The following is a 16,456-nucleotide window of genomic DNA, read 5'->3' as shown; positions in this document are numbered from 1 at the left end:
ATGAAGAATGGTACCTCTAAATGCTCACAAAGGGTCAGGTCCACTAATAAAAAAAAAAATTACAGTTGCTTGAACATCAATTGCTGAACTCCCTAATTCTGGGTTGTACCCAGGACTAAGTCTGCCACAAACTCATGTGTGATCTTATGAGTCACTAATCTCCAGGCATCTCCGTTTTCACATCTATAAAATAAGAAGGTGGAACTTGGTGATCTCTGAGGCTCCCCTGTAGTCTAATACTCCCAAATTCTGTGATTTTTAAGTGAACAAAGTTGTCGATGAACACAAGTTCTTTCACATCTTTGGTATATTAAGACTCTTAATGCCAATGGCAAAAGAAACTGGTGCTGACAAAAAGGCTTCTATGACATGGTCTCTTGTGTTTAACAAGAACACAGTTGGTTTCTTGAGGATCCAAGTTAGATTAAGATCCCTAATCTTATTAACAGATGCCCACGAGGTAATACTCTGGTATTTTAGTGTATTATTCTGGAGCAGTATTCTAGATTTTGGGGGCTAGAGAATTCTTTGTGCCTGTTCTGTGCATTGTAGGATATTACATAGCAGCTGAGGCCTCTACCCACCATAGATGTCAGCCCAGTTGGCAGGGGGTGGGCTGTTCTCTACCTCCAGACGGACAACCAAAAATGTCTCCATACGTTAGCCAATATCCCTTGGGGAGCAAAAGCTACCCCCACTTCCAATTGAGAACCACTGCTATACTGGATATCAGGGCTTTAAAATAATGCACATCACTTAGAAGTATTTTTGTGGTTGTTGTTAGTTTCAAATGGGTGACATTTACACTATTAATAAGTAAAGTACACCAAGACCTAACAGTCGGGTTTATAAAGCACATGTATTCCACTTGGAAGAAGTACAAAGCACAGCCTTTACAAATCGTTCATAGCACGCTTCCCTGCTAAGGGTGGAGAATTAGCACACAAAGTCATAACCTCAGCTGCTCTTTAAAAGTTTCCTAAGGAATCACGTTTTTCACAGTAACTTCCCTAGTACACTCTAGAAACAATCCTTGCTTAGAGACTTCACGATAGGGCTTTGATGAGAATAAGGAAAACCAATGGTTGGTTTAAGCACTTTGGCTGTTTCTTCCTTCTCTTGTGCAAAGCCAGTAAATAAAAAATGTTTCCGCAAAGGATGCTAATGAGTTTTGGCTTTGGTCTATATCCTTTAAGATAGGGCTTAGCAAACTCTTAGCTCAATGCCCCAAGTATCTTTTTCCTCCACCACTTTAAACAGGCATCCAAGAGACACCCCCTCCCTACAGTCCTTCAGTCCTCAGCCCAAAGGAACAGCAGTTGCCAGCTGCATGAAACAGACTGAAGGCTGCAAACTGAAATGATTAGTACTCTTAACCAAACATCTCATTTTCCCATTGGTGAGAAAGGCTGAGATTTGCAAACCTCTGGGTCTCAGGAGGTGAAGGCTACACCAGTCAACTAAGAGCAAAAACTCAACTCTCCTTGGTTTTAAAGGAAATGCCAGTTATACACGTTTTGAGAACTTTACAGAGTTTCTAAAGTACATATAATGTTTACATTTCCACATTAAAAATGTAAGGTGAAAAAAAAAAAAAACAAAAACGCTTTTAAAGAACTAAGTCCAGGATATGAAAAGGGAATCTTGAATAGACACAACTGTTACTTTTCAAAGAACTCAGCTCTTTAATCAAACAAATATTTACATAATTGACGGCAATGGTACCAGGGATATAGCCATTCTGTTAAAATACTGGGCAACTCTAAAGGTTTATTTATCCCAAATCCAACTACTCTGTTGCTGTCCTACCAGGAAGCAAGAATTCAAGTGCTATCAGGGCAAAAGTTTAACCCTCTGAAACTGAACTTCATTTAGATCGCTCCCAGCTGAATTCAGACAAAGTCAGAATCTCAGGGAGGTATGTCAAACCTAAATTAGACCGAACGAGGAAGCTCGAAGTTACACTCCAGTACTTGAAAAGAAGTGTCCGCAACTTACACATTTATAGAATGAAGGGAAATATGGCTGACAAATACTTCTCCTAAAAGGAATCCACATTCGTACGCTGCTTCTTCTAGTTCCACTCCCAGCCGCGCTTGGCAGTGATGAGCTGTGCATTCTAGAACTCATGAGAGCTACTTCAGAGCTGCCGGAGGAAGACTTCCAGGGATGAGGGCAGGGCCTGCCCAGAGTATTTCCAGCCCCAGGCCAGTCTACCAATTTAAAAGGCTGCGGGCACAGTTCCCTCTTCCATATAAGAAAGGTAGATGGGCAGCCTCTGGAAGCAGGTTGGACTTCCGAAGCTCTTTCAAACAGAACACCTCCCCCCTGGAAGGGACAGCCTGTCAGCCTTTTAATTGCCTGGCGGTGGCGGGAGTTAGCCAGCTCCTGGACACTTTAATTTAAAGTGATTGCTGGAGCTAAGTTATTGAATGCACCAGCAAACATTTCAGCCGCGCCTCCGCCCTGCCCGACGCGGGTGAAACAGGGGTTCAGGACATTCCCCAATGCTTCCTCCAGCCGCTGTCTCCAGGGCTGCGGAGACCGCCAGACCACAAACTTTTGGAGATCGGAATCTGAGGTTCTGCACGGTTCAAACTTGCGAGCCCCACTTTTGAAACAGTGGAATCAGAAGCGCAGCCAGTCAGATATTTGGGGGCGGAGGGGGGTCTTTTTCTGAATCCCGCGCCCCACACCATCCTGCAGCAGACCTTCTCTTTCCTCCGCCCATCGCGACAAAGCAGCTCTCCACCGAAGATCCCCATACCTCTCCCCTTGGTCATTCCAGAGTTCTGGGCAAAAGTTGCCTCCGGTGCCCCCCCAAATCCCGCCCGTTCCCTGCAATCACTCTGTGAGAGTCTCCCCTACGCCGACACTCTCCTGCAGGGTCCAGCCATCCACCGGGGTCCAGGGCCCCCCAAACTGCGCGGCCAGGGTTCCGCTAACCCCAGCCCGGGCTTTTGTCCCTACAGCCTGCAAGAGAAGCAAAGCAACTCCGCGTCCCCGGCTCCCACTCACCGTCTCATCTTTCCTCGAGCCGCGGTTCTCCACCGGCCCCGCCGCCCTCTCGCCTGGCCCTGGCCCCCGCCCTCCCTCCGACCCCGGCCCCCCAGGCCGGGCCCCGCCGCAGCTCCAGCCGCCGCCGTCCGGCCACTCCGGGCTAGCGGTGCGCAGTCAGCGCGCCCCTCCTCGGCCCCGGCGGCCACTGCCTCCTCTCCGCCCCCAGCCCTCCGCCGCGCAACCGGCGGCGACCAACTCGGCGCGGGGGAGGCAGCGCCCCCCAGGGGCGCGGCCCGGACACCGGGAGCCGGCGCCGCCCCCTCCTGCCCGCCGGCCGCCGCCCCCCCTCCTCACCTGGCGCTGCGGCGCGGCGGGGTCCCGGCGGCCAGGGCGGGAAGGCGCGCTCGGTGAGCCACGCCACGCCGTGCGCTCCCCCTCGGGCCGCGGTGGTGGGCTCCGCGCGCCGCGCTCCCGGGCCCCGACCCCTTCACAGCCACCACGGCGGGCACCCTGGGACTCGAGGCGGTAAGGCGGTGAGCCGCCCAGCTCGCGGGCGGTGTGCACTCGGGCTTTTCACGGCTGCTGGAGGAGCCTGGCTGCTCGCCCCGGCTCCCGGCGCCAGTTCTCAAAGCCGCCTCTAGTGCCTTTACAGTCCCGCGCTAGAGACGTTTGTGGCAGGCTTTTTCTTTTTCTTTCTCTTTTCTTTCTTTTTTTTTTTTTTTTTTTTTTTTTTTTTTACGAGCTGGAAGAAGGGCGGGAGGGTACACGTCCTCGGGTGATGATTTCCTCGCCCGACGTGAAGTTTCAACTGGGAAACTCCAGGTGACCACACCTCACCTGCTCCCGACAGTTCGCCCGCGGGCAGGTACCTGATGCGTCAGAAGAGCAGCTTTGCGAGCTCCTTGGGAAATGGCCTCAGCTAAGGGCTGATGATTGGAACTAATTCTGATTTCCTTTCGGTAATTTCTTTTGAAAGTTTCTGTTTTCCAACTTTTTTTTTTTTTTTTCTCAGTTGCTGCAACCAATGAGAACAATGCTGGTGGTGAATGGCCTCCATCGAGTGCCTCGGACGAAGGCACCGAAATGGACCCAGGGCAATCCGCGGTCCATCTGGGCACGCGGTAATGTGAGTCTCTGCCAAGTCGGGAGCCCTTCTCTGGGGTTACAAAGATAAAGGCCGCCGGCCCTCGAGGAACCCGCAGAAGCAAGGAAGAGAGCACCATGAAATGCAAGCTATTTAACTTATGCTCTGTATGGTTTGGGGGAAGTTGTTTTAGCTCCTAGTAACAGTTTCTTGGTCTACAGTGCAGTAATAATGATACTGATGCTGGAAGTCGGTTAATAAGGTTTTGCATAATGTAGGCAAAGTACCTGACACCATGAGTGGCCCTAGTAGTCACCCAACAAATGGCTTCTTTAATGCACTTTTCGTTTGTGCAAGAAAAAGCCTGATTTCTAATTTCAGGGAGAGACTCATCTATGAACTGCTTGGTGTTTTATAGAACTACCCCATCCCCACCCGGTCCTGGCTCTTTGCCCCACAGAAACATACAGAGGCCAATCCAAAGGTTAAGTGCTCCTGCAGTTTTCTCTTCTCCTACCTCATTAATTTTTTCCCTTTATTGGATCATCTCCATCAACATAAAATCATGCTACTTCTCCCATCTTAAAAACAAAAAACTCTTGAATCCACTTCCCCCACCAGCCACTTGCCCCTCTTCTGCTCTGCTAAAGCAAAATGCCTGTAAAGAATTTTAACAAGGGGCACCTGGGCGGTTCAATGGCTCACGCATCTGACCTCCACGCAGGTCTCATGGTTCATGAGTTCAAGCCCCACATCAGGCTTTGCACTGATAGCCTGCTTGGGATTCTTTCTCCCTCTCTCTGCCCCTACCCTGCTTGCACTCTCTCAAAATAAACAAATAAACTTTAAAAACAAAACAAAGAATTGTTAACAAAAGCCGTCTCCATGTGCTGTCCTCCCATTTACTCCAGTCAGGCTTTTGCTTTGACCACGTCCCTCAGATTCTTCTTACCGAGATCAAACTCTCAAATCAAAAGGTGTTTCAGTCTTTACCTCACTTGGACAGTCAGCAGCAATTAACAGTTGATCACTTTCTCCTCCTGGAAACGGTTTTGACTTCCACACCACCATGTTTTCATGGCTTCATTCCTAACCTTTGCCTGTCCCTTCTTTTCTCCCAGCCGCTGAGCTGTGGAGTGCCCAGGGTTCAGACTTTGGATCTCTTGTCTATCCACACTCTCTCCCATGGTGATCTCATCCTGTTTCATGGCACTAAATACCACCTATGTGGTAACGACTCCCAAATCTCACCTCCAGCCGGGCGTTCTCCCCTGAACTGCAGGCTTCAGGCAGTTGCTCACTTGGATGCCTATAGGGCTTCTCCCACTGAACATTTCCAACGCTGACATCCTGAGAGTCCTCCCTCTGTCCCCCACCCAACCTGTCCAAACTCAAGTCTCGCTCCTATCAGGCCTAAAACCTTGGTATCATCTTTGATTTTCTATTTCTCTTGCATTTCCAATCCAATCCGTCAGGAAATCCTTTTAGCTCTACTTCAAAAGAAGACCGAGAATTCAACTGCTTAGCACCACCACTGTTCTTACCACCCAGGTCTAACCTACCATCATGTCTTCACTTTGATTGCCCTAACCCTGTTTCTACTTTTGCCCCCCTCTGGGCTCTTCTCAACACACTAGCCAGAGCAATCCCTTTCAACAGGAAGCTCATATCCCTCTTCTGCTCAAAACCCTGCGATGAACCCCAACTCAATCAGAACAAAAACGAAAGTCCATACAATAGCCCAGAAGGACAATACATGATCTGCCTTTCTCTAGCCTCAGCTCCTACTTCTCTCACTTCACTTACTTAGCTCCTGCCACAGTGGCCTCCTCGGTATTCCTGGACTAGATCCCTGGACAGGTATGCTTCCATCTCAGGGCTTTTATGCTAGCTGGCCTCTCTGTCTGGACTTGTCCTCTCCCCAGCTGTTTTGCTCCCTCACTTCCTTCAAGACCCTGATCAATTGTCACCATGTTCCTCAGGCCTACCCTCAGTATTTAAAATTAAAAATGCATTCTTCATACAGTAAGCTTTCTTTAGTGTTTTATTGACAGAATTTTTACCTTCTATAATATTATAAAATGTCCTTTAAAAGTTGTATTTGTTGTCTAACTCCCCTCACTAGAATAGGAGTTCTGGGCAGGCAGGGATTTTTGTCTGTTCTCTCCAGAGATAGATCCCCGATGACCCTAGAATGATGGCTGGCATTTAGTATGCATGGTAGTTTTGGGCCAGAGCACATGGTTGCAAATATTTCCTTGCCCAGAATGATGCCAGTTGACCAGATAGACATTTTCGAGATGGTTGTGCTCCCCCAAAGGGTCTGAGGAGTATGTTTACCAACACATACATGGGAGGGGCTCAAAGAGTATTTATTCACTGTGACTTTTTAAAGTGAGTAAAGCCAGTGGTACTTCTCACTCCTGCTTGCGTTCGTGTGGTTTTCTTTCTTTTTTTTTTTTTAATTTTTTTTTTAACGTTTATTTATTTTTGAGACAGAGAGAGGACAGAGTATGAACAGGGGAGGGTCAGAGAGAGGGAGACACAGAATCGGAAGCAGGCTCCAGGCTCTGAGCTGTCAGCACAGAGCCCGACGCGGGGCTCGAACTCACGGACCGCGAGATCATGACCTGAGCCGAAGTCGGCCGCTGAGCCATCCAGGCGCCCCTCGTTCGTGTGGTTTTCAATAGCTTTCATTATTCCACCAGCGCCTGAGATGAAGCGCTCCCCTAAAAGGTGCAAAGCTTAAACTAAATGTGAAATGCAGACTCCAAGCATCCTGAAATGTGGAGAAGACACTCAAAATGTAACACCAGCTATTATGTAATAATTCTTATTATCAGAATTTCTTTTAATTATGATATTTTTAAAAATAGAAAAAAAATGAGCTCTTTCCTTCTACTTTTTGCATTTCCTGGGTTCTTTACAATGAAGTCCCCTATGTAATCCCAGACCAGAACCACACCTCACTCTATCTGCCCTTCTCTATTGTCCAGTAGGATTTGGTGTCGTAAACAACACAGCAGAACTTCCTTCCCTGTCCCCTTCTTTAGGATCTGGAGTGGTTGCAATACCTGATTTTACTTTGCTGTTTCCTCCCCTGAAGTAGGAAACGGAGAAATGGTGCACAAAGTGATATTGTAAATTACTTATGAGTTATTGCATTTGGAATTAATTTTGCTATTGTGCCCTCTCATCAGCAAACACCAGTTGGACCTGATTAACTCATGTCCTGAACCTGAATATCTCTTCCTCTCTCTGCAGTGATAGCCTAACACATCTTTGTAGCTAGTAACTTGGGCCATTCTCAACCCCAGTCCAACTTGTGGAACAGCTTACTTGTACTGATGTTCTCTTTAATATTAATCCTATATAAAGAATCAAGTTGTTTTTTTTTAATTTTTTACATTTATTTTTACTTTTGAGAGAGCGAGAGAGACAGAGCATGAGTGGGGGAGAGGCAGAGAGAGAAGGAGATAGAATCCAAAGCAGGCTCCAGGCTCTGAACTGTCAACACAGAGCACTTACACGGGACTCCAACCCCCAAGCTGCAAGATCATGACCTGAGCCGAAGTCAGAAGCTTAAACGACTGAGCCACCTAGGTGCCCCAAGCCTGTATAAAGAATCGAGAATTTTTTATTTGCAGAGTGCAATGGAAAGATCACTGGTCGTGGAGTCAGACAGCCCTCGGTCAGCCCCATTGAATGGCTGACCCCCATTTGAATGGCTGACTCAGCCCCATTTGAATGTGTTACTTACTTTCATTGAGAAACAAGCTTCTTTTCTGAAAAATGAGACTGATAATACTTGACTCGTATTTTAATGAATGAATGTGATAAGGCACCATGCTTTCCACAGGAGATAGGTAGCACCCAGGGAACACACGAAAGTGTAGTAGTTTTTTTTTCCTTTTTTTAAAAATAAAAATGGTATATATTTAAGGCAACATGATGATTTCATGGACATACAAATAGTAAAAGGTTTACTAAGTCTAACATATCTTCTCACATAGTTACCTTATTTGTGTGGGTGGTAAGGACACCTGAAATCTACTCTCTTATCAATTTTCCAATATTCAATACAATATTATTAACTATAGTCATCATGTTGTACATTAGATCTCTAGACTTATTTATACTTTTAACTTCAACTCTATACTCTTTGACCAGCATCTCCCCACTTTCCCCACCCATTTCCCCCATCTCTCTGCCCCCAGTTATCACCTTTCTGCTCTCTGCTTCTATGTAATCGACCCTTAGATTCCACATATAAGTGAGATCATGCAGTTCTTTTCTTTCCATGTCTGGCATATTTAAAGTCCTCACCGAAAGAGTCGTTTCCAACCACACTTGTCTTCTCTTGTGGAACTGTTGTCAATGACATCAACCATTTTGTTTGGATTATCCTATGTTGAGTTCCACATCATAAACTCATTTTAGAATTTAGTACTAAAATAAAGTTTCTCTTTCTTAAAAAATCGATGTTCCTTCATTTCTTAGAAAAGGTATTTTGTCTACTTTCACAGTGGATTTGCCATTGTTGTTAAGGAGAACTGTGTAAACCCACATGTTTCCCTTTGTATCCTGGTTGCCAGGAAGCTCAAAGTCATTAAATGATTGTACTATGGAAATAAAGATTTTGCTTCCTACCATTTTTTTTAAACATCTTTGATGTGTTTTTTATTTCAACAACCTTATTGGATATTTGGATTTTACTCTGTGTTCTCAAATATATATTTAAACATATGAAGTATACAAAATACCTTAGCTCTTCAAATTAACACCATAATATTAACCAAAATTAAAGTGGACATTTTTACCCCTGTACAGCTTTATGTTCGAACTATTAAGATTGTTTCTCTAATTATGAGAATAATCTAAATACATTTGAAACATCTGATTAATTTCTGCATCAAATGTTATCTTTCTCCCCTGCCTGCAACCTTTTCTGTGAGTTTGTATTGGAATCAGGTAGGAAAAGGACGCTTTGTGTGTGTGTGTGTGTGTGTGTGTGTGTGTGTGTGTGTGTGTGTAAACTTTAATCAACCTATCCCAGCAGTGTTTATCAGGCCCATTTTTCTTTTCTAATCACTTGAAGAGCCTGAATTGATTTACTTTTCCAGTATAGCAGACTTAAAACAAGGAGTTTTCTTTGTAGCTTATCTGCTCATCACAGAAAAAAGCAATACTCCGTGAGCACCACTCCTCAATATCGCAGGAAACTCAGCTTCTCTGTCTCTCCTCTTCATTTTTTCTTTCATCTGACTTTCATCTCTCTCCAGTTATCCCATTCCTTGATTTCAAACTCCCTAATGCTATGCTATGCTATAATGCAATTCTATGGAGCCACGTTGGACAGGGATAAGTGTTTGAATTGATGTGTCAGATATATACAGACCTCACTGTTCTAGAGACTTCTGACAACTCAAAGCAGGAGCCAGGATTCAGAACATGAGGAAGGCTAAACACAAAGGCAAATTTATTAAGCACCTACTCTGTTCCACACAATGTGCCCAGAGGAGTGGAAGATGGAGACAAAATAAGACATCTGTTATGTGTCTCTATGTAAGGAATTTACTGCCTAGCATATAACTGTAATGTGGTAATGTGCTATAAAACCTACTGTAAAAAAGTAAAGCAAATAAGTTCAGAGAAGGGGATATCTCTGCCCAATGAATCTATCAAGAAAGCTACTTGTATGTAACCTTCCTATGGAAAAAAGGGACCTTTTAGAAGAGAGAGCATTAAGAAAGCAAGGAGACGACGGTAAAGCCAAGGCTGATTAGGGAAGTGGTGAGTAACACTGGCTGCCTGAGCCCATGGGACATGGATGGAGGCATGAGAGATAAGACGGGGGAGTTGGGGCCAGATTTGGGGAGGGGAAGAATAGGTCTTTGAATTTTAGATTTCATGTCGAATGCCATTTTAATTAGGTCATTTCCTTGCTCTAAACTTGCACTGGCTCCTTCTCACCGGACAAATACAGGAAGAGCCGGCGGCTGTGTAGGAAGTAGAAACTGATTATATGGGGCTAGGATGAAAGAGAGAGATGAGCTCCAGCCACAGGGTTTAAAGACTCCAATAAAGCAATAGGATTCTGTTTCCTAATATGTTAAACAAAGCTGTCAATCCAAGTCAAGGCTGCTCAGTTGACTAATCATTAAGGGCCCACTTAAAACACTGACTCCCTCTGCTCACTCCTAACTGCCATTCTTTTGTTCACGTTATGATGATCCCATAGTTACAGATCTTAAGATTCTCATAGAAATAAGCACGAAACAGGTACCTGTTAGCTTTTGGGCCAAGTGTTGGACTGGAAATTCCAATGAACCGGTTGTGTCACCAGGGGCTTGGGGCCACTTACTTTTTATAATGTTTCACATTATGGGGATAATTGCATTGTTTCTCTTGGGGGAGTTGTTAAGACAGCTAATAAAAACATTTATGTATAGAACCCAGCTCTGATTAGAGATTTAGTGTCAGTACTCAGTAAGTTATAAATGGTTGTTTGAAGCTCTTATTTCTGAGATACAGACGGTGATGGTTATAGCTAGCACAGTTCTTTTAGACTCATTTGAGTTTCTGGCTATTGTCAAGAAGCAAGTTTTTATGAGCTACAATTATGCCGAAAGAAGATGATCGAAATTTATTTACTGTTTCTCAAACAGGAACAAAAAGAAACTCTATTTAAAAGGTCCTTCTCTTATTGTTCATTTCAAGAGGCTGATTCTTGACGTACTGGTATTGTATTTATAAGACTGACATAGGAAACTCCAGTATGTAAACATGGGTGGGTGAATGTACTATACCTTTAATATTAATATTAAAGTTAGCTCTGTAAAAGCCTTATCAACCCAACAAAGTACAAGAGAAAAGTTACATACATTGAGATGAATTTGCTAGTCAAGAAGGCAAATATGGATATATTTAAAGGGGGCATTTTTCTCCTCCTATCCCCTGCTCTCCTCTTCAACAAAAGCCCAGATAAAGTCTGAGGATCTCCAACAGCAGGAGTGCTGGTGGGGAGAAATCACCTAAGCGCTCTCGATTCCTCTCGTCTGTTAACATCAATAGGCAATGTAATTAAGACAAGCCCTAATGTGGTTTATTGTTTTCCTATTGCACATGCTAGTTTTGTCTCTCATCCCATCTGGCTTCTGAAGTTCATCAAAGTGACTATCCAGGTGGAAAATTCCTTACACAGTCAATTTTGAAGGAGCCATATGGATGGAGAGCAACATTACCGCTAATAAATAACTCACTGATAATTGGTTCTCAAAAGGAAGTTTCATCTCTCATGGGCTATTAGCATTTCATGTTAAATTCTCTAGGACTTCGTAAATAGTTGAATGCTTTGCTCTTGCTGGAAATATCAACTCCCTGTTTTCCATTCTAACTGTCACAATCCTTAGAACAAGGAAGAGGAGGGTTGAGGGGTGCACAGGAAGGAAGGTGGTCATCACATACTGTACAGGGAGTCCCTTGGGGACAGCAGACCCAGCATGCCCAAATCATCCTGTCCTTATCCCGTGTGCATCCCTCAACCCTCCTTCTTTGTTAGAGTCTATAATTAAATAAAAGTCACCCCCTTAATTCAGTTATCCAATCCTGCCAGTCTGGAAAACTTTTTCAGTCTCTCATGTTCACCAACCCCTATTATCAATCCATTGCCAAACCATATCATTTTTACCTCTTAAATATCTTAAATAGTACTCTTTTCTCCATCCCCTTTGCCTTCATTGATCACCTGGTATTCTTAACTTCACTCCCAGAGAAGGCCAGGAGCAAGCCCAGGGCCCAGGGGAGATATAGTTTCATTGGACTTGGAGCTAGAGGGACAATGGGTGTGTGGCTGGCAAGCCTCGCCCAAGGCAATAGAAGATGGAAGAGTCTAAAGGGACAGCTAAGATCCACATTTTGGGGAGAGAGTCAGGAAGTATCAAATCTAAGACCCTGTGTATTTGAGTGGGAGAAGGGATGGGGTTAAATGGCAGTTGCTGAGTGATTACTCTGCGTTTGAAGTTGGCACTTATGGGCAGGAATGTGATGGTCTAGTGGAACAGGAGTAGACAGACATCGGAACTGTAAGCTTCTAAACCAAGGCTCTTGTCTCAATAGCACTAACTAAAATTCATAATTATTTAATTTTCCTTTTCTTTTCTCATCTCCCCACTAAAATCTAAGCTTTGAAGTCAAGGACCCTCTATGTGTGTCACCATCATATGCCCAGTGCTTCCCACAGTACTTCAGGCATGATCAACACTGTCAAATATTTGTTGAGGGGTCCCTGGGTGGCTCAGTCAGTTGAGCTTCTGACTTCAGCTCAGGTTATGATCCATAGTTTTGGTTTGGGAGTTGGAGCACCACATCTGGCTTGCTGCTGTCAGTCCACTTCGGATCCTCTATCCCCCATTTGCGCCCACTCTCAAAAATAAACATTTTTTAAAAAAGCAAAAAATGAAATATTTGTTGAATAACTATATGAATTGGTCTTGAATACTGAAAATCTAATCTTATCACTTCAATGCTTAAGAATTCTTCAGTGACTCCATCAAGCGTTTAAGGTAAAATAAACCCATAATCTTCAGCTTAGCTTTAAACAAATAAACAAAAAATAAGCCATTTGGTTTGTTCAGGTTATTTTCCCACCTAGTAGCTTAACATTTCCTCCCTCTTCTCCCTGCAGGAAGGGGCAGTTTTGATCATAATACACTACTTGTGGCTTTTCGCATGTGTCATATTCATTCACTTTTCTTAATAAGCAGGGATAGTTCAGGAAACACGCTTTCCAAAAAGCTTTTCCCAACTTTATCTCTGGCCTTGGTAAAGTAAGAAGGCAGTGATGGTTAATTTTGTGCCAACTTAGCTAAGCTATCGTGCCCAGTTGTTTGGTCAAGTGCCATTCTAATGTCGCTATGAAAATTTTTTTCGTTAGATATGATTAACGTTAAAAATTTTTTTTTTTTAAGTAGGCTTCATGTCCAGCATGGAGCCCAACACGAAGCTTGAACACAGAAGTCTGAGATTAAGACCTGAGCTGTGATGGAGAATTGGGTGCTTAACCAACTGAGCCACCCAGGCTCCCACAGATATGATTAACATTTAAGTCGGTAGACTTTGAATAAAGCAAATTGCCCTCCCTAACATGATCAGGCCTCATCCAACAGTGGAGAACTTAAAGAGAAAGACTGAGGTTTCCCAAAGAAGAAGGAAATCTCCTGAAGACTGCAACACAGAATTTTGTTCTGCCTGAATTTCCAGCTCATGACCAGCCCTCAGACTTGCTAGGCTCCACAACCACAGGAGACAATTGTGTAATATCAATCAATCCATCAATCAGTCTCTCTCTCTCTCTCTCTCTCTCTCTCTCTCTCAGCTCAGCACCCATCGCCCCTTATACAGAGATTGTGTTTCTCTGGAGAACCTATACTAATACAGGAGCTTTCTATTTTAACTCCTCCTATGTCTAGAACTTAGCAGATGAATAAATGAAAAGTTAAGTCTAGCATGAAATCACCCCCCTCCCCCCCAATAGAAGAGGACTTTGCAGTGCAGAGATAATCAGCTCGTGTCAGGGAAATACTAGTGAGTTAACCTGGTCTCCAGCACATCCCTGAACAGCCCCTCCCTTGCCCCCCGGTGACTTGATCATCTGAGGCATAATAAAAAATAATGAGGAAAATATACATTTTATGAGTCCACTCATTCTGTTTTTGAATGCAGGGAAACATGGAAACATGTTACAAAGATTTCAACACAAGCAATATCAGTGCTGGAGGGTAGAACAGCGGGGTGGGGCCTCAGCCCTCCTGGAAGCAGACGCAAAATCAGCTGCTCTTCAAGAGAGCCTAGAAATGGGGTGCCTTTGTCTGTGGTCCCATTTCACCCTTTTTTGTGTGGGCTTTGATTTTTGAATGACTGATGAGTCACTGAAAAAGACGTCTCCACACCAGCCGCTTTGGACTGCTTGTCTTCAACCTCTGGTCTAAACAAACCTCAACATGTCTTCAGTGAGGTAAGCAAGCACATGATCAAAGCTCTAGGCAAGGATGGCCAGCCTCCGGCTATTTTTTCTGGTGCTTGCTGGACTTCTGCATTTACACTAAAAAATGCCAGATCATTCCCAGTAGGTATGACAGGGAATAGGTACTGGTAAATATTTACTGAAAATCTCTGAGAATAAAGTGCACACCGAGACTTCTTACCGATTCGCACGTCACCAGTTCCCTCTTGCTTGGGCTCCTCTCTCTGGGTATAATCCTCCTCCATCAGGATCTTCTTCTAAATCTCAAAGGAGAAACTGAGAAAAGAAAAGTACCATGACTGGGAAGCCAAGGTGACCTTGGAGAACTGAAGGTCAACAGAGCTAACACTCGGGGAACACTAACTGCTGTTGAATTTGAAAAACAGACATCTTGGATCATCCTATAATCCCACTGCTGACTATCCTTTAGAAAGACAAATTTCAACACCATCGCCACTAACCACTACCAACAAAAGTACATTTTTGGTAGAATTGTTACATATTAAAAAACAAAAACAAATACAAAAAAAAAAAAAAAACACAACAGATGCCAGCAAACAAGTAAGGGTCAATACTTGGACAGAAGAACCAGTTTCTCAACATTGTTGTTTCGACCTGGAGTTTGATGTTACTTTATATTATATTTTTCATCCCATGCTCTGTCAGTCATCCTGTTAGTTTCTTTGTCTTTATTATTTCTTTTACTTTTTATAAAATCTCATATTATAGAAAAGGAAGCCAGTATCTTTGTTCTTAAGAGCTTTCCAAAGAGCTCCTAAGTCAGGCCTTTCTCAGCTCTCGTATGTGTCTAGATTTCTCTGCAGACTCAGGGATGCCCCAGGAGATGATATGGTCCCACGGCCATATGAGGGATCTCATCTGTTGTGCATCTGCTATGCCAAATATTCCTCATCTAATTTTCACAATGACTCTAAGACTAAGTATTACCATTCCCATTTTACAGATGAGAGACCTAAGGCTCAGGAAGAAGAAGAGAGTTATCAAAATCACATAACCAGTAATGCATGCTACCTTTTAAGGTAACAATCCTCATCTACCATTCAGATGCCAAAAAAGTATCAGGTTTTGTTTAAATTGTTCTTAATCTATTAAGGAGGATGGATTTTAATGGTGGTAGAACTAGAAGCAGAAAGACAGTTAGAGGTCTATACAATATTTCCAGGGAGACACGTTAAGAAAATAAAGTAGAGCATTTGTTTAAGATAATAAGGTTCAAACTGTGATATATTTGTAGATACAGAAATAGACATAGGCACAAGGACAGAGATAGAGATAGATAACTCATCAGCCCAAGATAACTCAAGATAATTTACTGGTACTGGCAGGTGGGTAAGGGGAGAGTCTGGTGTGATTTGGTAGCTGATAGATAATGTGCCATTATCCAAGAATGGAAATACAGGAAGTGGAACAGATGGAAAGCAAGGAAGGGAATTGAATTTTGGATATGTTGATTTGGAATATGTCAGCAGAGCATCCAAATGAAGTGTGAGGTAGAGATCATGGTTGGAGTTGGAAATTGGAAGGGTCAGGTCATGAGAGGTTTTGCTTTTTCTCAAAACAGGAGGGAGCAAGCTAAGCTGGTTCAGAAGCTGAGGGAAGATAGAGAGGGAAAAGGTGAAGATCTAGAAGAGAAGAATTAAGTGATGGATCAGGGTCATAGGAGAAAGGGTGAGAATTGGGTCAAGAGCCCAGTTGGAGGTTTAGCCTTGGCTAGAAGTGCTCCTCCTTTCAAAAGACTACATAGGGGAAAGGTGATGAGGATAGATGCCTACATGGATCAATGACTGTGTGTCAGGAAACAGTAAGAGTAGTGGATTTTTACAGGCTGAGTGCCTCATGGTTGTCAGTGAAGGACAAGGTCAACTCTCCCATTGAAAGTCCACAAGCTTTGGGGTGCCTGGGTGGCTCAGTTGGTTGAGCGTCCGACTTTGGCTCAGGTCATGATCCCGCAGTTCGTGAGTTCGAGCCTCGCGTGGGGTTCTGTGCTGACAGCTCAGAGCCTGGAGCCTGGTTCCGATTCTGTGTCTCCCTCTCTCTGCCCTTCCCCTGCTCAAGGTCTGTCTCTCTCTGTCTCTCAATAATAAACTTTGAAAAATAATTTTTTTTAAAAACTTAAAAAAAAAAAGAAAGTCCACCAGCTTGAACATTTTGTAGGAGATAAATGCAGAAATATAGTCTTCCATAAGTTGTATTAAAAAGAAGCTTGAAAAGCATTTGTGCCACAAGTAATACCATCAAGAAAGGGAAAAGACAACCCACAGAATGGGAGAAAATATTTGCAAATCATACATCTGATAAGGGACCTGTATCTGGAATATGAAATGACT

At 43.8% G+C, this 16,456-nt stretch overlaps 1 protein-coding gene across 4 annotated transcripts in view; it reads right to left on the bottom strand.

Annotated features, from left to right (window-relative positions):
• PHLDB2 (pleckstrin homology like domain family B member 2) overlaps nucleotides 1-16,456 on the bottom strand; it is a 229,042-nt gene that overhangs the window by 107,375 nt on the left and 105,211 nt on the right. The window contains exon 2 of one of the 4 annotated variants that reach the window (XM_060640043.3): nucleotides 14,290-14,384. In XM_060640043.3, coding sequence (XP_060496026.2) covers nucleotides 14,290-14,353 — 64 coding nt within the window. In that variant the 5' untranslated portion in view covers nucleotides 14,354-14,384. Of the gene's footprint in view, nucleotides 1-1,998; nucleotides 2,325-3,018; nucleotides 3,202-3,354; nucleotides 3,466-14,289; nucleotides 14,385-16,456 lie in introns of those variants that run through there. The other 3 variants (XM_060640051.3, XM_060640050.3, XM_060640048.3) reach the window with 3 other exon arrangements.

This window comes from Panthera onca, chromosome C2 (genome assembly GCF_046562875.1).
Source record: "Panthera onca isolate mPanOnc1 chromosome C2, mPanOnc1 haplotype 2, whole genome shotgun sequence".
Taxonomy (NCBI): domain Eukaryota; kingdom Metazoa; phylum Chordata; class Mammalia; order Carnivora; family Felidae; genus Panthera; species Panthera onca.
Note: the sequence above shows the minus strand (reverse complement) of the source record. Positions and strands in the feature narration are given on the sequence as shown.